Source organism: Corvus moneduloides, chromosome 11 (assembly GCF_009650955.1).
Source record: "Corvus moneduloides isolate bCorMon1 chromosome 11, bCorMon1.pri, whole genome shotgun sequence".
Lineage (NCBI taxonomy): Eukaryota > Metazoa > Chordata > Aves > Passeriformes > Corvidae > Corvus > Corvus moneduloides.
Genome location: NC_045486.1, coordinates 16943919 through 16968091, shown reverse-complemented (window position 1 = coordinate 16968091; position 24173 = coordinate 16943919). Strand labels below are relative to the sequence as shown.

At 62.0% G+C, this 24173-nt stretch overlaps 3 protein-coding genes across 4 annotated transcripts in view; 2 read left to right on the top strand and 1 right to left on the bottom strand.

Moving 5' to 3' along the window:
* Window positions 1–18318, top strand: part of CACNA2D2 (calcium voltage-gated channel auxiliary subunit alpha2delta 2) — a 212933-nt gene extending 194615 nt beyond the window's left edge. Inside the window, exons 12-39 of one of the 2 annotated variants that reach the window (XM_032120798.1) lie at window positions 156–263; window positions 959–1037; window positions 1215–1264; window positions 2162–2251; window positions 2588–2656; window positions 3064–3138; window positions 3614–3688; window positions 3862–3933; window positions 4237–4308; window positions 4485–4546; window positions 5981–6057; window positions 7245–7265; window positions 9557–9617; window positions 11971–12068; window positions 12272–12362; window positions 12494–12556; window positions 12666–12769; window positions 12843–12941; window positions 13036–13130; window positions 13354–13401; window positions 13796–13867; window positions 14030–14182; window positions 14291–14343; window positions 14449–14504; window positions 14591–14714; window positions 15213–15322; window positions 15525–15613; window positions 16203–18318. In XM_032120798.1, coding sequence (XP_031976689.1) covers window positions 156–263; window positions 959–1037; window positions 1215–1264; window positions 2162–2251; window positions 2588–2656; window positions 3064–3138; window positions 3614–3688; window positions 3862–3933; window positions 4237–4308; window positions 4485–4546; window positions 5981–6057; window positions 7245–7265; window positions 9557–9617; window positions 11971–12068; window positions 12272–12362; window positions 12494–12556; window positions 12666–12769; window positions 12843–12941; window positions 13036–13130; window positions 13354–13401; window positions 13796–13867; window positions 14030–14182; window positions 14291–14343; window positions 14449–14504; window positions 14591–14714; window positions 15213–15322; window positions 15525–15613; window positions 16203–16331 — 2295 coding nt within the window. In that variant the 3' untranslated portion in view covers window positions 16332–18318. The remainder of the gene's footprint in view (window positions 1–155; window positions 264–958; window positions 1038–1214; window positions 1265–2161; window positions 2252–2587; window positions 2657–3063; window positions 3139–3613; window positions 3689–3861; window positions 3934–4236; window positions 4309–4484; window positions 4547–5980; window positions 6058–7244; window positions 7266–9556; window positions 9618–11970; window positions 12069–12271; window positions 12363–12493; window positions 12557–12665; window positions 12770–12842; window positions 12942–13035; window positions 13131–13353; window positions 13402–13795; window positions 13868–14029; window positions 14183–14290; window positions 14344–14448; window positions 14505–14590; window positions 14715–15212; window positions 15323–15524; window positions 15614–16202) is intronic. The other variant, XM_032120799.1, reaches the window with a different exon arrangement.
* An 832-nt stretch (window positions 18319–19150) lies between these two features.
* TMEM115 (transmembrane protein 115) lies at window positions 19151–21991 on the top strand. Its single transcript, XM_032120741.1, has 2 exons — window positions 19151–20071; window positions 20801–21991. Exons 1-2 carry the CDS (start codon window positions 19218–19220, stop codon window positions 20997–20999), a joined length of 1053 nt encoding a protein of 350 aa, XP_031976632.1. The 5' UTR covers window positions 19151–19217; the 3' UTR covers window positions 21000–21991.
* A 186-nt stretch (window positions 21992–22177) lies between these two features.
* On the bottom strand, window positions 22178–24114 carry LOC116449324 (cytochrome b561 domain-containing protein 2). Its single transcript, XM_032120742.1, has 3 exons — window positions 23935–24114; window positions 23816–23853; window positions 22178–23611 (listed from the first exon to the last, which is right to left on the bottom strand). The coding sequence occupies exons 1-3, from the start codon at window positions 24059–24061 to the stop codon at window positions 23108–23110; spliced, it is 669 nt and encodes a 222-aa protein (XP_031976633.1). The 5' UTR covers window positions 24062–24114; the 3' UTR covers window positions 22178–23107.
* Between the last annotated feature and the right edge of the window lie 59 nt (window positions 24115–24173).

Below are 24173 nucleotides of genomic sequence, written 5' to 3'. Positions count from 1 at the left end.
CATCCCTCCTCCTGCCCATTCACCCCAATCACCCTCGCCCCAGAGAAATGGGCTGAGAAGAGATGAGTTGGGGCCAGCCCTCCTGGCTGCATCCAGCCCTGTGCCCAGCACTGCTGGCTCCAGGTGTGGCCTCAGGTGCTGTGTCTGCCCCACAGTCCAACATCACACGTGCCAACTGCAACAAGATGATCATGATGTTCACGGACGGTGGTGAGGACCGAGTGCAGGACGTCTTTGAGAAGTACAACTGGCCCAATAAGACGGTGAGAGACTGTGGGGCTGTGTGCTGGGCTGGGGCTGCTCACTGTGGGGGGAGATGGCCACTCCAGCTCCATTGCTGGCTTCTGCTCCATTTACCTCCTCGCCATCCTCCCTCCCCAACACCCTGCTCCTGCACTGAGCCGCTGCCCTGGTAGTGGGTTTATAGCTGACTCCCACCTTGCTGTGAAGGAGGCATGGGACCAGGCACACTGTGGGATGCTGGGGAGGGAGTGGGGCTGGTGGGCTCCCTGAGTGCTGGCCCTGAGAGGAGCACACCCCAAGTATGGAGACAGGACTGCTGGCAGGCAGACAAACCAGCAGGAAGGTCCCCATTGCTGCCCAGTACCTGGAAACCTGTGGGGTGGGGGAGGTTCTGGCCCATGTATCACCCTCAGAGAGCACAGACCTCTCTGGGGGCAGTGATGCCCCAGAGTGAGGACCACTGGGGTAGGTGGCTTGGGCCAACACAGTGATGCTGGGGGACAGGACTGGCTGGGGCCAGGCAAGGAGAGACAGGGACTCTCTTGCTGCCAGCACAGCCAGCACTTGCAGGAGTCTCCTGTCCACCTGCACACTCTCTGTGGGCCCTGGCAGGCAATGCCACACTGTCCCTGGGGAGGTTGCCATCGGCTGGGAGCACCGGGTGTGGAAAACAAGGGTGCCCAGTGGATGGCCCTCAGTGCACGCTCTGCCACAGGTGCGGGTCTTCACCTTCTCCGTGGGGCAGCACAACTACGATGTGACCCCGCTGCAGTGGATGGCCTGTGCCAACAAAGGTGAGCGGGGCTGGCACCCAGTGGCACGGGGGATTGCGGGGTGCTGGGCTCACCCCTCGGATCCAGCGTGCGCCACTACCAGCAAAGCACTGCCTGCAGCCCTGGAGGGATGGGCAGCAGGGCAGCCAGAGTGCTGGACAGCTGGGTCTCCAGCTGCCTTTCTCTTTCTTTTCCAAGGTTACTACTTTGAAATCCCCTCCATCGGCGCCATCCGCATCAACACGCAGGTACGGCCGGAGCCAGGCAGGCAGAGCCGCCCCGGCTGCGCTGACTGGGGGCGAGTTCAGGCAGCCCCAGCCCCACTGGGGACAGCCCACAGCCTGGCCGCGAGTGTGGCAGCGAGCTGGGGAGCCGAGCTGAGCCCTCAGCCAGGCCCTGCGCTATTGAAATAAGTAATTCATCTTCTGCAGCTCCCCATGGACCTGCTGCCTTTTGAGTGACTAATTATGAAACATCAGGCGTTAATCAGCACAGAGCAGAACTGAGCGCGGGCAGGGAGCGAGTGTGGGCAGGGCCAAGCTCGGCAGAGCCGGTCCTGTCTGCCCCACACCTCCTCTCACTGCTCCTTCTCTGCCCCTTTTCTTTATCGGATGTGCACGAGGTGCCATGAGGGCAGGTGATGAAGGTCCCCAAGCAGGGCAGCCCCTCAGGGCAGGGCTGGCATTGTGGCACGGGCGCCTCCCTGCCCAGAGATCTTGCCTTGGCAAAGGGGAGACAGGAAAAGGGAAACCTGCCCCAGGAGAAGATCCCAAAAGGCTGGCAGTGGCAGCCAGGGAGACAGTAGTGACATGGTCCAGGCATGATGGAGCAACCCCAGCCCCGGGAATGGCTGGGAGCTGGGGGGCTCTGGCTGGTGCTGCCTGGGCAGCCCCTGCCCTGCCTGTGCATGGCCAGTGCTGAGCAGCGCCTTGTTTGCATCTTAATGGGCTTTTTGGGGTCCCAGCTGGAGCCAGTACCCCCAGGCTTGGTACCTGCCAAGCCCCCTCCCCTAGCTCAGCCTGCAGCTGGGGGCCTCATGCCATTAATATTCCCGGGGTGTGCATAGGGACAAGGGTGTCACCGGGCTGGAGCAAGGACACATCTGGCTCCCACATCATCCTTTCCCCTGTCCCATGTCCCTGCAGGAGTACCTGGATGTGCTGGGCAGACCCATGGTTCTGGCTGGGAACCGAGCCAAGCAGGTTCAGTGGACCAATGTCTACCAGGATGCCCTGGTAAGGACCCTCCAGCCCTGGGGTGCAGGGAGGGACCCCCAACCCCAGGGTCCTGCACAGCCCCAGGTGCAGGTGGGGACCCTCACCCCTGGGTTCCGCACAGCCCCGAGGGGCATGTGGGTGGGGACACCAGTCCCAGGGGGCAGTTGGGGACACTGACCCTGGGGTCCCACACAACTCCAGGGTGCAGGTGGATGGGGACACCAGCCCCAGGGTCCTGCACAGCACGTGCCCCATCTCCCCTGTTGGGGGAGTAAACCCCCTCTGCTGCCCACCCCCAGCCCTGGGTCCTGAGGACAGTGAGGGGCCATGGGACATCCTCCTGTGCTTGTGCAGGGGCTGGGCCTGGTGGTGACAGGAACGCTGCCAGTGTTCAACCTGACGGAGGACAGCAGTGACAGGAAGGTAGGAGACTCTGCTGCCCCTGCCCTGGCTGCACTGGGAGCCCTGGTGCAGGGCCACTGTGGGGTAGGGAAGGTGCCCTGGTGATGGGTGCATGGCTGCAGGGGGGACACTGGCATCCCTGGGGTGACACCAGGGGTGACTGCCATCCCCGGGACCCAAAATGGCCTTGGCTAGCTCTCACAGTTCAATGGGGACAGCTGACAGCTGCAAGTTCCTGGGGGGTGCAGTGTTCTCTGGGGGGCTGCTGGGGGGCTGGTATATCCCACCCTGTGCCCCTGCAGTATCCAAATCTGACCCACACGTCCCCAGAGGGAGAAGTCCATCCTGCTGTTTCCCTGTCCCCATGCTGGCGGTGGCAGGGTGACAGCCCTGTTCCCACTCACTTTCCTCCCTGCATTTCCTTCCAGAACCAGCTCATCCTGGGCGTGATGGGGATTGATGTGGCTCTCAATGACATCAAGAGGCTGACGCCGCGTTACAACGTGCGTGGGGGCCCCTTCTCCTCTGTGCCTGCCCTGCACTGCCTGATCCTGGTGTGGAATCCCTCTGATGGGAGCCCCAGGCTGTGCCCCAGCACTCCAGAGCACTTCAGCTGTATTGGCACCTAGCAGGAGCCATGGGTGCAGGCAGGGACTGGGACAGGCAGGAGAGCAGGGATCAAAGCTGCATTATGCTCTGGGACCCAGAGCAGAGCCAAAACCCTTGTAGGGTCAGCAGGGAATAAACCTTACAGGCCTGGGGAAAGGAGCAGTGGGAGAAATCCAGAGCCAAACTCTCACCCCAGGTGTGAGAGATGGCATTGTCCTGAGAATAGAAACAGCTGGATAGAACATGCTGAGCCCTGGGGGAGACGTGGGGTGAGCTCTGCCTGCAGAGCTGAGGGTGCTCACACCAGTTCAGAGTGTCATGCTACAGAGCCACCTGGTCAGCCTCACCCCTCCTCCTGTCCTCCTGCAGCTGGGGGCCAATGGCTACGTCTTCGCCATCGACCTGAATGGCTACGTCCTGCTGCACCCCAACCTGCAGCCCCAGGTGAGGAGGGGCCTGAAGGGATGGCAGTCAGGGGGATTAGCCAGGCCCTGAGGGACACACGGCTTCCCAGGGTCCTGAGGCGCTAATTGTGGGGTTTGTGATGAATTAGTCTGGACTCAGCAGTGGCTGCGGGAGCCCTGAGCCCTTCCCTGGCTCTCCCTTTCTTCCTGCAGATCATCAATTTCCGTGAGCCAGTGACGCTGGACTTCCTGGATGCTGAGCTGGAGGATGAAAACAAGGAGGAGGTGAGCAGACTAGGGGCAGCTTTTGGGGCACAGGCTGGCCCCTTCATCTGCAGTTGCTAAGGGCACTCAGCCCCTCCAACCTGCCCTGGGGAGCGTCTCGTCCTCAGGGGCCTGGCATAGCTCCCACGGAGCCACAGCGGGGACAGGAGCTGGGTCACTCTCCCCTGGGTGCCAGCATGATGAACCTCCCTGGGCTGCTAACCCTGCACCCCACAGGTCCCCAGTGCCACCCCACTGGGGTAGGTGCCCCCAGGTGCATGGCTGGGCTCTGTGGCCCTCAGTTGTCTCCTCTGTGTCCCACAGATCCGGAGAAGCATGATTGATGGGAATGACGGGCAGAGGTTCATCAAGACCCTCATCAAGTCCCTGGACGAGGTAACACAGCAGGGGAAGGGGATCATGGCTGGAACTGTCGCTGTGCTGAGCACCCAGAACCAGCAGTGGGGATGAGGGGCTGTGTCTGGCACCGGGCTGGGAGCCAGGGCCCTGTGTCACCATGCCAGCAGAGTCCTGGCACCGCCCAGGCCTGACTGGCTCCCTCTGACCCACAGCAATACATCGATGAGGTGTTCCGGACCTACACGTGGGCTCCCATCAAAAGCACCAACTACAGGTGAGTGTCGCTGCCAGCGCACCCAGACTGCCCTGTGCTGGCTGGACCCACACTAGCACAGGGCTGGGGCTTGTGCCTGCAGCTCCCAAAGTCCCCGAGGCCACCAGGGGGGATGTGTTCCATGGGTGGTGGGGTTGCAAATGCACTGTCACATCATTGCACACAGGCATTACACACAGGGCACTCCTCAAAGTGCTGCCTGCCAGTGTTTGGCTGCAGGGCTGACATGCAAGGGGCCAGACAAGTGCCACCCCTGCCACCACCTGTCTGCCCAGCCAGGGTTCACGCAGGTCCCTGCCTGCTCTAGGGTGGGTGACAGTGACACGTGCCCACCCTGCAGCACAGGCAGTGTCTTTAGAGACAGAGGAGAGCAAAGTTCTGCATTTATCACCCAGTTTGCACCAGTTTGGACCAGCAGATGTATAAGAAAGACCCTGACATCGTCATTTCTGTGCTGTACAACTCACATGCCTTCATCCTGGGAGGAGCTGTGTGGGCCCCTGTTGCCCAGTGTGCCCTCCTTATCCTCCTTCTCCTCGCCACTCAGCTCAGGAGGGGCTAGCAAGGGTCACAGCCACTACCCAGCACTGCCAGGTGTCCCCAGTGCAGCCCCAGTCCCATCCCCCACGGTGTCACCCCTCTGGAGCCAAGCAGCACCACTGGGGAGGGGACAATGACACAAGGTGACACATCTGTAGGATGAAAGCCCTGCGCTCCCATGGCTCTGCTCTGTGGCAGAGATATTTCCTGGGTCTCCCTGGGATGCCATCAGCACGGGGTGCCACCAACACTGAACAGAAAAAAGCCACCACTCTCTTCCTGACACCTGTGGTTTGGGGTGCCACCACCTCTGATGTACTTTTTGGAGTGCCACCACCTCTGCCGTGCTGGCTGCAATGCCCAGACCGTGCTGCCAGCGCAGACAGGGTTATCTGAAGGGGTGGTTTAGGGAGGAAGCCCAGATCCCAGTGGCTCTGGTGCAGATGTGACACCCGATGAGAGTCACGAATGTGGTCCTTGCTCGCTTATTCCTGGCAGCACCTGGCAGCCACTGTCTCCAAAGGCCAGTGGCCATTGCAGCTGGCACCAAGGAGTCCAGTTCCCCCTGGCAGTGTCTCCTGTGGGTTCAGCAGCCCCTGGACCACCTCCTGCCATCTCCTTTCCCACCCCTGTCCCACACCCTGCATGCCAGATTTCTGGATGCCCCAAGATGACCCTGGGTGCTCTGGGGATGACTCTGGATGCCTCAGGATAGCGCTGGCTGCAGCTCCTGGAGAGAAGGACCCAGCAGGCTGTGCAGGCCAGTAGGGCTGCTGCCTGCCATCGCCTAGGTCAAGCTGCTGCCGCCAGGTGCCAGGCAGGGACTGGGAGCTGGCCAAGGATTCTGGGTGGGTGTAAAGCCTTACACCAGGTGTCTGCTCTTCCTTTCCACAGCCTGGGGCTGGTTCTGCCTCCCTACAGCACCTACTACATCCAGGCCAACCTCAGCGACCAGATTCTGCAAGTGAAGTGTAAGTAGCCCCTGGCCCTCCCTGCCACCCTCTCGCACTCCCCCTCACCCCACGCCAGCCCATGGCTGTCGGGGGGAGAAACACAAAGCAGACTTGTGAAAAGTTATAGGGATCACTGTGAGAGGCAAAATAAAGAGCAAAACTAAAGCTAAGAGAGGCATGAGTAGAGGTGAGCGCACAGAGGGAAAGCGAGCTGCCTGCCTGGGCTGCCCCAGGGGCCAGGGTTTGGTCCTTAGGCTTTGCACCCGAAAATGCCAGCCCGGGGCTGCAGGCAGGCGCTGCCTGTTCGCCTCCCGGGGACGAGGGATGGCACTGTAGCAGCCAGTTAATTTGTGAGCCTGGGGAAGTTTGCATGGATCTCTTTAATTTCCTTTGGTTTATTACGATACTTTGGTTTCGGTTTAAGCCATTTATTCTTTTTATGAGTTCGGTTTCGGTTGGTTTTGATTTTTGTTTGGAATTAATCTGTGTACGTGTGTGTTAGCCTGGCCCCCCTTTCTCTCTCTTTCTCTTTCCCCTGACCCCCGAGCCTTTTCCCCACCTCAGGTCCACGCTGCTCCCAGGGACCCTCTCCCCTGTGGGAGAACCGGACCCTTCCCCTCTGCCCTCCGGTTCCCCCCATTTCTCCCCCTTGGCCACCCCAGGGGCCTGACCCCAGCCCCCCTCCAGATCCAGCCCCTGCCACCCCCTCCATCCATGGGCAGGAGCCCTGTGTCCCTGTGGGGACAAGGCCAAGCTGTCCCCATCCCTGGGAGGGGGGATCCCCCTGTCCTCCCCAGTTCTGCCCACCGTGCCATGCATGCCCCCTGACTCAGTGAGGACATTTTGATATCAAGACTGTTGCAACTGTTTGCTACTGATTCTCATTTTCCTTTGGAGTATTGAATATATATCTATATATTTCTCTAGTTATATCTTTGCATATTTTTTTTGTTCTTAGTTCACTGTGGCCTTTTCTTTTCCTTTTGTTACTGGGTTTTTTCTTCTGTTTTCTTTTCTTCATGTCGTTTTTTGCAAGAGGTTTCCTTTTGGTATGATTATAATACACAATATTTTTATTCAAACATCGATTGAATAAAATATTGTTTGTGCCCCCCTTCCCCCTTTCCACCCAACCCCTTTTTTTTTTGTTTGTTGTTTTTTGTTTGTTGTTTTTCTTGCTTTCTCTCTATGGTGGATTCACACAGTACCAAACATCAAAATGAAGGGCAAGTATTTTCAGTCTCAGACCACTCACCTTCACCACCCCGTCCCCTGCCCCGTGTCCAGTCCCCCCCAGCCCCCTGCTTGCCCATCTCCCTGCCCGTTTGCCACGCCGAACCTGCAAACCGCCACCAACTCGCCCTTCCTCCCTTCTCCTTCTCCTCTTCCTCCTCCTCTCCTCCAGTTCCCTCTTTATTTGAAAGCAACATGTCTTGTTCTGTTCATGAGAGCTTTGTCACAAAAATCCCCACTCCCTCCCTGCGCATCACTCCCAAACCTGGTTTGATACCGTTCAAGAGCCGATCTCGTATGAAACTGCCATTTTTGATCCACGAGGTTTTTTGTAGCTAGTTGGATGCCCTGCTCTTCCTCCCCAAGGCTGCCCCTTCTTGCTCCTCTTCTCCCGCTCGTCTCCTCCAGCTCCTTCTCCCCCTCTCCTGGCTCCTTTGCTTCCTCCTCCCCAAGACAACTCAACCTGAAAGGGATAGGGCTGTGCAGGGAGCAGGGGGCTATGGGGTGGGTGCCCAAAGGTGGCAGGGATGGAGGGCAGGTGGGAGGCCCAATCCACCACTGCCATCAGCCTCTGGGACAGGCTTTTTGGGGAAAGCCTGCAAACAGGAACCCTCTGCAGAGACGGGGATGGGACAACCTGGGGCCGTGCCTCCCAGCTGCACAGGTGACAGCGAGCCTGGCCCCATGGGCACGCGGGATGGCTGAGCCCAGGGGTGCCACACTGCCTGCCCCCACAGCTGCTCGGTGGCCATCCCCCCTGCCCTGGGGACCAGCATGGCATGGTTCAGTGTACCGTACCACTGAAGGTACGGTGTCCTGGTGCCGTCTGTGCCCCTGGGAGCAGCCAAGTTTGAGCCCAAAGTCCCACCAAGGCAGGCTGAGGTGCTGGAGTCGGTCTCCCCCTGCAGTGGAGCAGGACATCACCCATGTGACACAGGGCAGGATTTGGCCCACGTTCCCTCAATGCCAGAGGGGCCCCCTGAGGCAGGACCCACAGCTCCCACACAGCCCCACAGGGGGCCAGGGGACACGCAGCACACACGGTCCCCATGGGACCCGCCACCACTCTCCATCCCATACAGCCCCCAGCACACGGCACCCACCAGCAGCCTGCCCGGCAGCACCCCCTCCCTGGCACAGGCTGGGGGGGCACTGCAGCAGAGGAGGGGCCATGAGGGACCGGGCCAGGCGGGCAGGACAGTGGGGAGGTGGAAGTGTCACCCTCAGCCCTGTTCTATCAGCCTTGAGTTGCCTCCTCCCAGCGCCCCTGTGATGGCAATGCTGATGGACCAAGTACGAGTGTTTTGTACTCCTCTCCTCCTCCTCCTCCTCCTCTTCTTCCTCTCATCGGCTTGTACCCAGCCCCTGCCTCCAGCCCTCAGAGAGCAACAGTCCAACCTCTGGCTGTGCCGTGCAATGCACCAGGAGCTGGCGGGAGGGCAAGGAGGTGGCGGTGCCCGTCGGGGGAGATGTTGTCCCCGGCGTGTCCCATGCACCCCCTAAGCCAGCTCGCCCCCGTGAGCTGAGCCCTGCATCCTCTGTCTCCTCTGCCGGGGGCATTCCCAGAGACACCCCAAACGTGCTGGGCTGCACCCCCCTGTTAAGGCGGAGTGCGCTGGCGGGCGAGTGAGGATCCCCGTCCCCATTGGGATACCACCGCCCCGGGGAGGGAGGGGGCACCGGTGCCCGGCAGCGGAGCCCATCAGCGCATTGCACGGCCCTGCAGCAGGGCGGGAGCCTCTGGTTGGACTGTCCTCGGCAAGGTTCCCCTCTGGCCATGTTGATGCCTGAAAACTCCCTTTATTTTTTCTCCCGACAACCGAGTGTTCTGGTGATCCTCCTCCGGCCAGGAGCGCAGCATGTGGTTCCCCGCCCTCGTCCACCACCCTTTCCCCGAGAGAGAGACGTCCCCCCGCCCTCCCGAACATGCATATATATATATACATGTGCGCACATATATATATGTGTGTGTGTCTGTGTGTCCCTGCGTGCCCGCCACCGGCCGCGCGTACGCACCCGCGCGCCTTCAGCCCGCGACCGAGCAAATTCGAGCCGAGATGGGCAAACCTCTCCTGATTTGGCTCTAACCTTCCTTCCCGTGCGGTGCCAGCAACAGCAGAACGGCCTTTTCCTTCCTCTCTTGTTACCAAGAGCAGCAAATGCCTTTTTCTCTTTTTTTTTTTTGGTTCCCTCCCCTCTCTCTCTCTCTGTCCGTCTCTCTCCCTCCTGGCCCCGGCGCCCCCGTCCCCGCTCCCCGCCGGATAACCTTCCCTTTCTGTTGCAGATTTTGAATACCTGCTGCCCAACAGCTTTGAGTCGGAGGGACATGTGTTCATTGCTCCCAGGTAGCTTTGCGTGTGCGCTTGCCGAGGTGTGCATCCGCCCCGGCCCCGCTGCCGACCCCGCCATCGCCCCCATCCTCGCCTCATCGTGCCTTGTCCCCGCTCCCCGTGCCCTGTGGCTGTGTGTGTCGTGTGCCCGCTCGGCCGCGGGGCTGCCGCCGGGACCCCGGCCCCGCCGCCCCCCCCGGTTGCATCCAGCACAGTTATATATGCACCCGGTGCAGCCCGACCTCTGCGCGTGCATATATAGGTATAGTTTCTGAAAATCCCTGCCGAGCGAGGCGCCGGCGGCGGCATCATACAGTCGTGCTGGCTGCGGGGGAGGGGGGGGAAGGATAAGGAAGAGGAGACTTCGGCTCAAATTTGGGATGCCCAGAGGATTTGGGGACATGAGGACAGCATAGTGGCCGCTGGACAGACAGATATGTCCCCTCCCCTGGGCCATGCCACCCAGACTTGTCACCTAGCAGGGATGAAGGGTCATCCCTCAGTGGGGTGTTTGAGGAGCCCCATGGCTCTGCCAGCACCCTGCCCTTCCCGCTACTACAGTGCAATCTCTGACCAGCCCTAATTAACATCATCAGCTAATCACCTATCTGCTGATAGGTCCTTATAGCAGCTAAACGTCCTGTTAGGGGGTGTTTTGCCAGTGCAGCTTTTGGGGACTGGAGTGGGTTGAGGTACAGCATGGCCACCTGCGGGTACCCCCCACCTTCCCAGCCCACAGCAGCAGTCACTCACACTAACTGGGTGGACCAGCCCAAAATGTACAGTCACTGCACAGCCCCGGCTTTTTGGGGAATTTAGTCCCCAGGCCCTCTGCTGGGCAGTGGGAGTGAAGTCCAGGACACATGGGAGCCAAAGCAGAGTGTGAATGAGAAACAGGAAAACTGTTAATGAAAATTGGCCTGTAAGCACACTAAGAGGATGGATAGGGAGGTGATGCCCGAGCCCAAGGCCCCAGGAGTGGGTCTGCGCCCACTGTCCTGCTCAGCCTACAGTGATGGGCTCAGTGTCCGGTGTGGGGCTCTGCAGATGGTGCAGCTGGAGAAAACAGTGGGCTGTGGAAAACAGGGTGAGGTGTCCCCAGAGCGGCTCCATGGGCACCTTGCTGCGGTGGGTGCTGCCCGGCGTGGGCAGGGGCAGGGAGGGGCAGTGTGCCGGGGCGTGTCTGGCACCCAGGGCGACTGTATGATCTGCAGCCGGCACTGCCGCGCCCATGGGCCACTGGAAATTTTCAGAAACCGTATATCCCCTGTTCCCCGTGGGTGTGTGAGTACCTGTATCTGTGCGTGTCGGTGGAGATATTTAGGTGGCTGTTCCCCCCCGACCAGGGGTTGTGGGGCTGGGCCGAGCTGGCCAGGGTGCCCCACCTTTTTCAGCTGCCCTGAGGGCATGCTCACTGCCACCCTTTGCTCCAACATTTGTCCTCTTAATGAGGTTTATGGCAGAGTCAGGAGCTTGGCAGAGAGGTTGTGAGTGGGGGGAGCTCTGAGCACCCCAGCACTGTTCACAGCTACACTGCTGAGGGTGGGAGGCTCTTGGCACCCTGGGGTGGCACTAACCTGTGCCACCCAGTCAGAGCCTCGTGGTGACCAACAGGTTACAGCTGTCCCTGGCATTGGTGGGGCTGGGTTTCTGTGCTCAGGGTGTTCCAGACTGAAGCAGGGACATGGTACCCACCATAGTGCCTGTCCCAGGAGGGTCTCAGGGCCAGTGATGCCCATGGGTGAGCACCCATCTCCACCAGCTGGGGCTCAGCCAGCACCCAACCATCTGTGCAAAGGGCACAGGTACGGCTTTGAGTGCCTGCCTGGTGCTGCCAGTGCAGCTGTGGAGAATCCCGAGGCAAATCCCTGCTCACACCCACAATGGAGCCCCTAATCCCTGGGGTGCCACAGGGGCAGGGCAGGGTGGGCACAGCGGTGCCCACCTGGCCCCACAGGTAAGTACAGTGTCAGAGGCACCCAGTCCCACCAGTAGCCCCACCAGTATGGGAGAGATGGACTCAGTGTTGTAGTATTCTGGGCAAACCAGGATCCATCAAACCTTGCCCTGGCAGAGGTGACGGCACCTCAGTGCCTGTGGCAGTGACAGACCCGGTGACTGGTGTGATGCTGCTCTGGTGGCACTGCAGGCAGCAGGGGCTGGGTACCGGGCAGTCTGCAGAGCTGCCCACAGCCAGTTCCCCTGGCGGGGTGACACTCCCAGGAGAGGTGGCACATCACCACTGTTGTGTCCCTGTCAAGCCTGGGTGCTGGCAGCACAGCCAGCACCCACCCTGCCGTCCCTGGGGGAGAACTGACCTTACCTTTTCCATTCCCACGAACAACAAACCTTGTCCCCCAAACCCCAGAGAGTATTGCAAAGACCTCGACTTGTCGGATAACAACACTGAATTCCTGGAAAACTTTATTGCCCTCATGGAAAAGGTGACCCCAGACTCCAAGCAGTGTGAGTAGCTGGGATGGCTGGTGGGGGGGCTGCCAGGGAGTTGGGGGTGGACAGGGATGCAGGGGGAGATGGAGCAGGGGATGAACTATGCTGGGGTTGGGGTCCTGGGAGCTGCTGTAGAGTGGGTGCTGGGGTAGGGCAGGGGACGTGGGTGGCCCCCATGGGGCCAGCCCTCACCTTCTCCTCTCCACCTTCCTCTCAAGGCGACAACTTCCTCCTGCACAACCTGATCCTGGACACGGGCATCACGCAGCAGCTGGTGGAGAGGGTGTGGAAGGACCAGGACCTCAACACGTAGGTGGAGGGGAGATGGCCCAGGGTGGGCAGCACTGTCTTGGGACAGAGGAGGATTGGGATGGGCCGTGGAGACTGGAGCAGAGCAAAACCCCACTGATGGCCGGCGTACCTGGCCCCTCTCCTTGCAGGTACAGCCTCTTGGCTGTCTTCGCTGCCACTGATGGGGGCATCACCCGTGTCTTCCCTAACAAGTGAGTGTCCACCCTGCACAGTGACATATCTGCTCCTGCTGGGCCATCTCTGGTGGGACCAGAGATGACAGTGACAGTTACAGTCATGGCTGTGGCTGCTCCCTGCTAGGGCCGCAGATGACTGGGAGGAGGAACCGGAGCCCTTCAACGCCAGCTTCTATCGGAGGAGCCTGGACAACAAGGGCTACATCTTCAAGCCACCCTACCGGGATGGTGGGTGCCAGCTCAGGGTGACAGGCTGCTGCTGGCTCCATGTGTCCCCTGATGTCACCCCTGTCTTCCACAGCTGGCTACCGGGGACTAGACCTGGAGAACAACACCATCGGGATCCTGGTGAGCACCGCCGTGGAGCTCAGCATCGAGGGCAAGACTCTGAAGCCCGCAGGTAGGTAGGGAGCTGGGTGCCCTGGCGCCAGGCTGGGGGGTCCTTGCAACCCCCCCCCCACGCCAGGGCTCACCCCATCTCCCCACTGCCCCAGTGGTGGGGGTGAAGCTGGACCTGGAGGCCTGGGCTGAGAAGTTCAAAGTGCTGGCAAGCAACAGGACGGACCGTGACCAGCTGGGCACCCGCCGAGTACGTCCTGGAGGCTGGCACAACCAGGGAACGGGGTGGGGACAGGACAGGGAGGGAGTTCTGCTTGCTGGAGGGCACTGCTGAGACATGGTACCTGTGGTTGCACTGGGCTTGTTCCTCAGGGTACCTGTCCCCAGCCTCTGGGGACACCACCCTGCACGTTCCCTTGCGGGGGGATGACCATCCTGCTAACCTGTCCCTCTGCCCTGCTTTTGGTTGGCAGTGTGACCCCTCAAGCAGCTGTGAGATGGACTGTGAGGCCAACAACAAGGTGGGTGGGGGGCAGGGGTGGGGGCAGCTGGTGGGGGAGTAGGGAATGGCTGGGAGGGGTCCCTGTCCCCTGCCTATGCAGCCTGTGCACCCACCCTCTCCCTTGCTGCTCCCCAAGCTCAGCCAGACCCAGCCCACCTCGTAGGGATGAAGACCTGGGGGTTGCCCCATGGACTGTGGACCCCCTGAAAAGGCTGTTAAACACCCAGGGTGGGTGGTGTCTCCTGCTCCCTGCACCCAGCACCCAGCACATGTGCTCCAGGCACTGAGATGTTTCTGAGGCTTGGGGACACCGCGCTGGCCCCCCTGCCTGACAAACTGCCACCCCCCACCCTGCTGGTCCTGCCTTGCCCCAGGCATGGCCAGGGTTGGATGACACTGCCCTCCTTCCCCAGGACCTCATCTGTGTCCTCATCGATGATGGGGGCTTCCTGGTGCTCTCCAACCAGGAGGACCACTGGTACCAGGTGAGCAGTGCCCACAGTGCTTCTGGGCGTGGGATGCCAGTGGGGAGCTGAGACCCTTGAACTCATGTCATGGGTGGTGTGATGCAGCCCCACTCGAGTCCCCTCCAGGGGAGTTCCATGTTGAGGTGGCATTTGGCTGCAGATTGAGTGTCCCCATTTCAGGTGGGCAAGTTCTTCAGTGAAGTGGATGCCAACCTGATGTCCGCCCTCTACAACAACTCCTTCTACACGCGCAAGGAGTCCTACGACTTCCAGTCTGTCTGTGCCCCCGAGGCCCCCAGCAACACGGGTGCAGCACCCCGTGGTGTCTTCGTGGTGAGCGCGCATAGGGATGGTGCATTCCGGCTGGTCTGGGAGCTCAGGGACCCATGAGTGTGTCCCTCATGGGGACCTGCTGGCTCACTGCTCCTTCTTTGCCCACAGCCCACTGTGGCCGATCTCCTGAGTCTCGCCTGGTGGACCTCAGCCGCAGCCTGGTGAGTCCTGCCATGTCCCCTCCCTGGGGTCATTTCCACTGCAGAGTGACACTGGGGTGTCCTTGGGGCTGGGACACCTGACATGGCCACACTTTCCTTCCTCAGGTCCCTGTTCCAGCAGTTCTTGTACAGCCTCACCTACAGCAGCTGGTTCCAGACGGGTGAGTCCCTGGGGAGCTTAGGGCTGGGGGTGGGCAGAGGCTGGGGGGGTTGGTGGCCCTTGGCCCACAGCACTGTGCTGGCACAGAGGAGGTGGTGGGGGACGGCATGGAGGCCAGGGAGACGAGCTGCATCATGAAGCAGACCCAGTACTACTTCAGCACTGTCAACGCCACCTACAACGCCATCATCGACTGCGGCAATTGCTCCAGGTGGGTCTGTCCCTGCTGTCCTACCCCTGGGCAGGGCTGGGGACACCCCCGAGGTGCCTTTGCCAAGATCCCCATGCAGCAGCCTGTGTGGGGGCGATTGGAGATGCTGTGCAGCATTCGGGGGGACTGTGGTAGCCGGAGGGGGGACAGAGAGGAACAGTAGTGTCCCCATGGGCTGTGGGTGATGACTTCTCCAGAGCTCCTCTGTGTGGGACCAAGCCCTGGAAGCCCATCAGTGCCGAGTCCCTGGGCAGCCCCTGAGCATGGGAATGGGGGAGGTGGAGCTGAGGATGGGGATGGAGACCAGGGCAGGGAATGGGGATAGGGATGAGGTTGGGGACAGGGATGGGGAGGAGGAGAAGGACTGTCATGAAATTGGGTCTGGGGAGGTGCTGCTGCTTCAGCCTCCCCAGAGCCACACACCAGCAGGGCTGGCACTGGGGCTGGGGGGGATTGGGGCACAGGGTAAGTGGGGTCCCACCACCTTCACACCCCCAGGCTCTTCCATGCGCAGAGACTGGCCAACACCAACCTGCTCTTCGTGGTGGCTGACAAGCCCCTCTGCAGCCAGTGTGAGTCTGTCAAGCTGCTGCAGGCAGAGGTAAGAGGTATCCTTTGATGTCTCAGCTGCATCCCACTGGGATGTGGTGGCAGCAGGGTGGGGGGACATGTGGTCTTTGGGACAGGCAGGGGGGAAAAGACCTCTGAAGTTTGGCAGGGGTGGAGGGAGCTCGCCTGTGGCCAAAGGCACTGGGGGTGCCCTACAAGCCCCCACTGCCCTGTCCCTGGTGGTTTCCTTGACCTGCAAAGCCCCCCCGAGGGACCCCAACCAGTGTGAGCTGGTGGACAGGCCCCGCTACCGGAAAGGCCCCCACATCTGCTTCGACTACAATGCAACAGTACGTGTGGTGTAGGGGGAAGTGGGGGGAGCAGAGCCGGGGGTGTCTCCTAGGAAGGGATGGGGGCAGTGGGTATCCTCTGGTGGGGGAGCAGAGCCATGGGTGGTCTCCTGTGGAGTGCTCCCCTGTGGGGTGGTGCCCAGGGGGAAGTTCGGGCAGTGGGTTCCCTCTGAGCAGGGGAGTGGAGCCATGGGGGGATCCCAGGGGAGCGGAGCTGAGCGGGTCACCCCTGAGGGGGGAATGGAAAGGTGAGTGCGCCCCCTGGCGGGAGCAGAGCCATGAGGGGATCGCGGGGGTGCAGTGCTGTGGGGGGACCCCTCTGATGGGAATAGGGAGGAGGGGGCAGGAGCCCTGGGGTATTGCCTGGGGATATCAGAGCTATGACGGGTCCCTAGGAGAGCAATGCCATGGAGTCCTCTCCTGGCGCGAGAGCAGAGCCATGGGGTCCCAGGGAGAGCAGCACCAGGGGTCGTTCCCGGGGGCTGCGCCACAGGGCAGGACGCCACAGGGCTGCAGGGAGGTGGGTGGCCCTGGGCTGCCGAGGCACTGCTGGGGGTGCCCCACGGCCCCTCTCTCTTCGCCCCCTCAGGAAGATACCTCAGACTGCGGCCGAGGGGCTTCCTTCTCCCCCTCCCTGGGGGTCCTGCTCTCGCTGCAGCTGCTGCTCCTCTACTCCAGCACCAGCCGGCACCCACTGCCCCCTGCCGCCTGCCTTTAGCCCCCTGGCCGCCCCCGCCAGCTCTCTTTTCTTTCAACTTCCATCTCCATGCCCCTCCCCGGCCCGGTGGAGCGGGAGCGACGTCCCCTCCGCCGCCTCGGGGACCCCCACGGTACCGCCCCGCTCTCCCCACCGCCCGCAGCCAAAGAAGAGCCGGGGCGCGGGCAGGGGCTCCCCGGCAGAGCGGGGACCGGGACGGTGCCCCGGGGTCACGCCCTCCCGGCCGCTCGGACTTGGAAAAGTGGCGTCGGTGTCCTCCGCCCGCGACCCCCCCCCATCCACCTCGCCTATTTTTTTAGCCTGAAGATTTTAAAGCAGATCTTTCTACATCGAGTTTCCAACATTTTCACCTGGAGACCGGCGGCGTTTATTGTCAGCAATGAGGACACATGGGAAAAAACAAAAAACACAAAACAAAAAACAAAAAAAAAACGGAAAAAAAAAAAAAAGGGAGGGGGAAAAAAAAAAAAAAAAAAAAAAAAAAGAAAGGACTTGAGTGTGCGGGTCAGTATCATTTGTTCTACCGGTACCGGCCCCAGGGCGTGTGCGGCAGCTCCAGCATCCCTGCGGGCTGGGGCTGGGAGCGGGCAGGGACAGGGGCGGGGGGCAGTGGCCTTGCCTGCGCCGGGGCACGATGGAGCCCGGGTCGCTGCGCTGGGCTCAGCCGTTCTTGGGCACAGATACTGGGACGAAAAGGGGGGGGGGGGATGGGGGGCGGAGAAAGTATTTTGTTTCTTTTCCGTTCTGCAGATCACTGTGAATCCTGCCCACTCAGCCCTGCTCCCCACCCCCAGCCCTGCCCGGACCCCCTTGCCCTGCCAAAGAAGCCGCACTGGCCGGGGGGACGTGCTGCTTGTCCCCTGGGAGACATGCCCTGTGTCCCCGAGTGGGTCACGCCACATGCCCCGCCGCGGGACGTGCCGCACGTCCCCGAGTGCCAAGTGGAGCGGGAGGTGCCACATGTCCCCCGAAGGGACTTGCCAGGCGCCCGTGCCCGTCCCTCGGGGCACCGGGGCTGCTCCCGGGCGCTGCGGAGCTCCTGGCTGGGGACACGCAGCGCTGGGGGGACGGGAGATGGCCCCGCAGTGGTGTCCCCAGGGGCTGGGGCTCACCCCCGGGCGGTCGGGGGGGGGTGGTGTTTTCCCCCCCACTCAATCCACTGGGTGCCAAGGAGGGGACGACGTGGCTGCTCAGCCCTGGCACCCCACTGCACCCCACAAACCCAGCCAGAAAAGGTGCCGCGGGGCTGGAGGGGCCCGGTGCAGGGTGCCCAGCTGTGACACCCCGGGGTGTCACACCCACCCCCCCCCTCGCCCCCCGCTGCTCCCGGCAGTGCCGGGGGTCCCTGGGCGGCCTTGGGGACCCTCACCCCCCCGGGGCACCCCGCTCAGAGCCACCCCATCAACCGGGTTCAGGGGAGCCTCCTCGGCATGGCCATCCCGGGGGGGCTGGGGAGGGCACCAGGCGCTAATTAGTGCTGGGGTTAATTAATGGTCATTCTGCTTGTAGCTTTTTCAGTGTGTGTTTGGTTACTGTCTCTGGGAACCGTGTTTGAACAGATGGCTCTGTGTTACCGGGAGTGTGTGTACTTCTGTAGTCTAGTTAGGTGCTCTGCCAGAAAACCACCACTATACATACCTATAAATATATACATATATAGTCTATTTTAAGTTAAAAACCAATGAGACGAAGGGGGGGTGTGGCCCTGGGCCCCCCGTCCCGCCGGGGTCACCTCCTGCCCTTTCCCCACCCAAAAGCTTCTCTCTGCTCATTCAAAGGCATTGAGTTTTTAATTGATTTTCTTTAATTTATTTTTAATTTTTTTTGGTTTTTTGGTTTTTTTTGTACAGAAGAGTTGGAAAACTTAAAAAAAAAAACAACAAAAAGACAATTTGTAAGATATCGTGCGTGTGACTCCTTGTAAAATATTTTCAAATGGTTTATTACAGAGACTCAGTTATTAAATAATGTTCATATTTTCACTTCACAGGCGGTGGCTGCGTCATTGCCCGGGGAGGTGGGCACGGCTGGGGGGGCACGGCATGTGGGGAGGCGCAGGATATCGGGGTGCTCCTGGCAGGTGGGACACTGCCCTCACACCTGCTACACCTCGGGGGGGCAGGGACACGGGACAGGCAGGGACACCGCAGAGCCGTGGGCTCACAGAGCCCCACACGCTGCACAGGCGGGGCTGGGGGACAGCAGGGGCTCAGCCCCCCCGGACTCCCCCCCTCTCCCTGTGTCCCCGCAGGACTGTGTCACCCGTCCCACGCCCTACTCCATGCCCGTGTCCTTGTGCCTGTGTCCCCACGCCCGTGTCCCCCTGTTGCAGGGGGTCAATGTCCCCAAGTGCGCCCCGTGTCCAGCCCGTCCGTGTCCATACCCCCATTTCCCAGGGTGTGTGCCCCCCATGTACGCATCCCCATGACTGTGCCCCTCATGCCCCATAACCGTGTTCTGCCACCTCTCTTCCCCACGTCCGTGTCGCTCGTTTGTCCCATGTCCCCCCGTGTCCGTGTCCCCCCTCTGTTTGTCCCGTGTCGCCCCGCGCTGCCCACGCAGCCGGACTACAAGTCCCGACTTGCCCTGCGATGTCCTGGCCTCGCCCCCACGCCGGCCCCGCCCCGGCGCTCCCGTTCCGCGCATGCGCAGCGGCGCTGTTTGTCCGCGCCCGGCCTGGCCCAGCAGAGGGTCTGAGCGCGGCCTGGCCCGAGGCGGCGGCGGCGGAGGGAGGGAGCGGGGCCGGGGCCGGGGCCGGGGCCGGGGCCGGGGCCGGGGCCGGGGCCGGGGCCGGCCGGCGGCTGCGCGGGGCCCGGCGCGGGGAGGCGGGCGGGTGGGGCCGGGCATCCCCCGCGGGGCCGCCCCGTCCCGCCCGCGGGGCCGAAGATGCGGCGGTACCTGCCGGTGGCCCGGCAGCACTTCCTGGCGGCGCTGGCCGGCACCAGCGTGGTGGTGAAGTTGCTGAGCGCCGCCGTGGTGCTGCTGTACCTGCTCTCCTTCGGGCTGGACACGGCCTACGGGCTGGGGGTGACGCCCGGCTACCTCCTGCCCCCCAACTTCTGGGTGTGGACGCTGCTGACGCACGGGCTGGTGGAGGACCGCGCCTGGGGGCTGGCGGCCAGCCTGGCCACGCTGGGGGCGGCCGGGCGGCTGCTGGAGCCCCTCTGGGGCGCGCTGGAGCTGCTCGTCTTCTTCGCCGTGGTGAACATCTCCGTGGGGCTCCTGGCGGCCCTCGCCTACTTCCTCACCTATGTGGCCTCCTTCCACCTCGACTATCTGTTCGCTGTCCGCATCCACGGCGGGCTGGGCTTCCTTGGGGGGGTCTTGGTGGCCCTCAAGCAGACGATGGGGGACAGCACCGTACTGAAGGTGCCTCAGGTCAGAATGAAGGCTGTCCCCATGCTCCTGCTCCTTCTCCTGGCTCTGCTGCGGCTCGCTGCCCTCGTCGAGAGCAATGTACTGGCCTCGTACGGCTTCGGGCTCCTCTCCAGCTGGGTCTATCTACGCTTCTACCAGCGGCACAGTAGAGGCCGCGGAGACATGAGCGACCATTTCGCCTTCGCCACTTTCTTCCCCGAGATCCTGCAGCCCGTGGTGGGTCTAGTGGCCAACCTGGTGCACAGCGTGCTGGTGAAGGTGCGGCTGTGCCGCAAGACCGTCAAGCGCTACGACGTGGGTGCCCCGTCCTCCATCACCATCAGCCTGCCGGGGACGGACCCCCAGGATGCCGAGAGGAGAAGGTACCACCTGCCCTGCCTTGACCATGGGGATAATGTTTAGGGACAGCGAGGGTGGGGTTTAAAATCCAAACAAGGAGGAAGGGGAGATTTAGGTGCAGGAGCTCAGGAGGGGCCTTCTCCATGGGGTCTGCTTGGGGGCTGCTGTGCCACAGAGGTGGTGAGGAGCATTTCAGGGAGCTGGTGGGACGTTATCCTGCTCTTCCAGATGAGGAGCAGCAATGGAAAGGCAGGGGAGATCCTGGGAAAGGAGCAGACAGGGTTAGGGGTCGCTGCAGGAGGAAGGGGGACAGCCCGGGGCAGTGACAACCCCTGGTCGTGGCAGCCTTGCACCAGTTCACCCTGGCGCAGGGGAGGGCAGTGAGTCAGCCCCACACCCCAGCCCTCCAGCACAGCCAGCACTGGCCTTCCTGATGTCTGGTAGGAGGGTTTGGACAAGGTGCTGGCGCTCCCTTTTTCCTGCCCTGTTTTATGCCTTTATTCCCCATTCCCGGAGCAGCCCGTGTGCTGTCTGACAGCCTCCAATTGCACCACGTGGCATGAAAACTCTGTGTGTAGTCTGGGAACTGGAGTGGATTTCTGTGGAGCAGTCCTAGGTGCTCCAGGTCTTCTCTGGCACTACTGAATCCACCCTTTCCTGCTGGGAAGAAGCCAGGGACTGACTTGCATAGTGCCCCGTGGGGCAGAGCCGTTGACCCGGGGTTAACCCACCCACGTGCCCTTGTCCTGCAGGCAGCTGGCCCTGAAGGCCTTGAACGAGCGGCTGAAGCGAGTGGAGGACCAGTCGGCCTGGCCCAGCATGGAGGATGATGAGGAGGAGGCGGCAGCCAAGGCTGACAGCCCACTGCTGCCCGAGCCTGGCGCGGCCGGGAAGAGTCCCGGCCAGGAGTCCAACCTCATCAGCTTCCAGGACGCCCCGGCACAGCTGTGACCGGCCCCCTTCCTGCCCTGTCTCCGTTGGAGAGCTGCTAATCCCCCTCGTGTCCCCCACGGCCGGGAGCAAGGACTCCTCCCGCGGCACAGGCGGGGGATACCTCATTCCATCGCTTCGCTGCTGCTCGCGGCCAGCACCAGGCACCCGGGACAGTGACACTGCCACCACGGTGAGGACAGGAATTCCTGGAGCTGCTCCCCTCAGCGCAGGACAGGCCGTGGAGTCGGCGCAGGCAGCGGGGGCTGTTCTGGGAGAGGGACATGGGGCTGATCCCTGCCCCAAGCCGCTGTGCTGGCCCTTGCGGGATCAAAGTCAGCTTCTCCTCTGTGCCAGGGCTTGGCCAGAGCACTCAACACGTATTTCCTCCTTTCTGAAGGTAGTTTTGTCCCTAACTGAGGCAGTGGGAAGGCTGGTGGGTTTCTCTTCCAACTGCCTTTCCCACGGGGAGCTTCCCCTCGCCCCAGCAGGAGCTCACCAGGACCGGTGAGAAGTTTGTTGGGTAGGAGGGGACAGGACACTGGGCAGGAAGAGGCCACCCAGTCCCTCCTGGTGGTGCTCCAACACTGCCAGCTCCAGGCTTTGCGCGGTGGGGATTCTCTCCTCCTCCCTCTCCTGCCCCCTCCCCCTGCGAGGAGCTGCTGCCCTTGGCTGCTCCCTGGCTAATCCGTTTGCCAGATTACACTAGAAGCTGGAATTAATTTTTACAGTGGGGCTCTTGCTGCTTCCTCTGGCAGCAGGTTTTCTTTCCTGCAGGTAGAATACGGGCTCCTCCTTTCTCTTCTCTCCTTCTGTGTTGATGAGGTCTTTTTTCCTGGATGGAGGATGCTCCCTGCGACAGCCTCCACAGCTCCTGATCCAGCGGGCAATTCCCAGCCCAAGATGCAGATCAGCAGTGTCATGATTATTTTTTTAAAGGACCACACGAGAAGGTTTTGTCAAATGGGAAGAACACAGATGTTTGGGTATCAATAAAGAGTTCTTTGAAAGCATTGGCTCCTGCAGCAGAGCACAGGCAGGGTGGGGGGCCTGGCACAGAGCAGCCCCTGGGGGCTGTTGTCAGGAAGCTGGGGAGGGGGTTTCTTCCCAGGTGCTCCCAGCAGGAGGTGGGAAATCTGCAGGGGGAGATGTCTGCCTGCACCCCAAAAGTCATCCCACCCAAGGAGTAAGAGGGCTTGTTGCACTCTAGCTGCCTGAAATTTTTATTGAATAAAAGCTCTGGATACAGAGGAATTTTTCAGCCTGGGAGCCGCTCCCAGCTCTCCAGCCCTGCCGGGAGCAGGATGCGTGCTGGAAGGAAGGCTGTTGTGCCAGCAAGGAGGTTTCTTCCTGCCTTCTCAAAGGTTCATCCCCCAGCTCTGTGCCTCCCCCCATGCTCACGCTGTTCCCTGTGCCCCTCCGAAGGACACAATCACTTGCTGACTGCAGGTTCACAGCCCGGCTCAGTAATTTGCTCTGTAAACTGACCCCACCCCAGCAGGCCGAGCCCAGCCCACAGAGGGGTTTGGAGGGGTTTGTGCGTGGCAGTGGGTGCCCAGACCCAGGGCCTCGGGGCAGAGCTGCCGCTCTGATCCCAGGGAGTGCCCGTGCCATGGGGACACATGTGCTGCTGTAGCACCGTTGCTCGGGTGCCACCACCCTGCCCCAGCCCTGCCAAGGCTGAAGCCATAACCGTGCCCTGTGCTTTCCTGGCCAAGCTGCCCCTGTGGCAGGAGAGGCAGCGTGGGGCCTGCTGCAGCCTCCAGGGAGAGAGGGGACTCCCTGCCCTCCTCACCAGGATGGCTCCTGTCCTGCCTGCGCCAAAGCAGCCCTGCGTGGGAAGGGAAAAGGAGCTGGAATCCTGAGTGAGCCCTCCATTTCCCAGCACTGAGCACCAAGCTGCCGCAGGGACCGGCAGGTTTACCTGTGCTGAGGAACGTCCCTGCCGAGGCAGGGGTGAGGTGTCACACACATCGCAGCTGCTCCCCAGGGACAAGACACTATGGACAATCCAGGACTAATGAAAGACGAGTAGGTAGAAACCAAGTTCTAAGGAGACCCTGTGCGAGCAGGGGGGCTGCAAAGGGAGACCCAGCTCATTCTGGGAAGTTCAGGTCAGCACTAAGCCCTCAGTGCTGACTCCGCTTGCGGTACAGGTATGCATTGCTCACCTGGTTCATGATAACCAGGCTGGTGATGATGGGACACAGCATGGCGAGGTACCACGAGGCACCGGTCACCGTGGTGGTGAACCACAGGGAGCACATGCCCAGCATCAGGCTGGCACAGCCCAGCAGGTAGCCCACCAGCCCTGAGGTTGCGTGGTACAGCTTCAGCTTGGCCAACGTCCAGTTCTTCATCAGCTTGGGGTAGAGCAGGAGCACACCCCCAGCGCACTGCCCTCCGGCATACAGCACGGCCAGCAGCCCCGTCAGCCCGTGCCAGGTGACAAAGTGGCCCTTGCCGTTCAGGTGCTTGTTGTAGGTGATGATTCCCAGCCCCAGGAGCGCGCAGAGCAGGGCGAGCAGCTGCAGGGCCCAGTGCGCCCGCACTCGGACTTTGCGGGAGAAGGAGCGCAGCAGCGAGGTCTCCGGGGAGAAGATCAGCAGCGCTTCCGTCATCAGGAACGAGAACTGGGGGGCAGGGGGCAGCGGGATTGGCACCGGCCAAACGCCCCTGCGCCGCGGCTCCCGGGGCTCGGCACCCACCGCCCGGGGCTCAGCCTCCCATCACCCGGGAGCTCCCGGGGCTCGACACCCACCACCCAGGGGCCCCACCGGCACGGCCCCTGCCTGTTCCACGGCAGCGGGCGCCGTGAACGGGGCGGCGGCACTTACCGCGAGGGCCATGAGCAGCGGGTGCCAGGAGAACAGACCTGCAAGGGAAGGGCAGGGTGAGGTGAACTGAGACATCCGGCCCTCCCCGCGCCCCTAGCCCCGGCCCCACCGGCACTCACTGGATCCGGGCCGCGCCAGCACGGCCACGGCGGCAGGGAATCCCAGCGCCACGAGGTGCGCGGCGGCGCCGGAGGCGACGCGCAGCGAGCGGTACAGCCGGGACTCGGTCTCGGCCGTCAGGGCCATGTTGGCCGGGCGGGCGGAACCGCCGCCTCCGACACGGCCTGACCGCGGCGCGGGCTCCGATTGGATGAGGCGGGCTGTCCGTCTGCGCTAAGGCCCGCCCCCACCGCGCTAC

Bases quoted from the DNA above. Each gene is read 5' to 3' on its own strand.
- TMEM115 (XM_032120741.1), top strand. From the start codon at position 19,218: ATGCGGCGGTACCTGCCGGTGGCCCGGCAGCACTTCCTGGCGGCGCTG. The intron at 20,072-20,800 runs GTACCACCTGCC...CTTGTCCTGCAG, and splicing joins CAGGATGCCGAGAGGAGAAG to GCAGCTGGCCCTGAAGGCCT.
- LOC116449324 (XM_032120742.1), bottom strand. From the start codon at position 24,061: ATGGCCCTGACGGCCGAGACCGAGTCCCGGCTGTACCGCTCGCTGCGC. The intron at 23,854-23,934 runs GTGAGTGCCGGT...CTTCCCTTGCAG, and splicing joins GCTGGCGCGGCCCGGATCCA to GTCTGTTCTCCTGGCACCCG. The intron at 23,612-23,815 runs GTAAGTGCCGCC...CCTGCCCCCCAG, and splicing joins CGCTGCTCATGGCCCTCGCG to TTCTCGTTCCTGATGACGGA.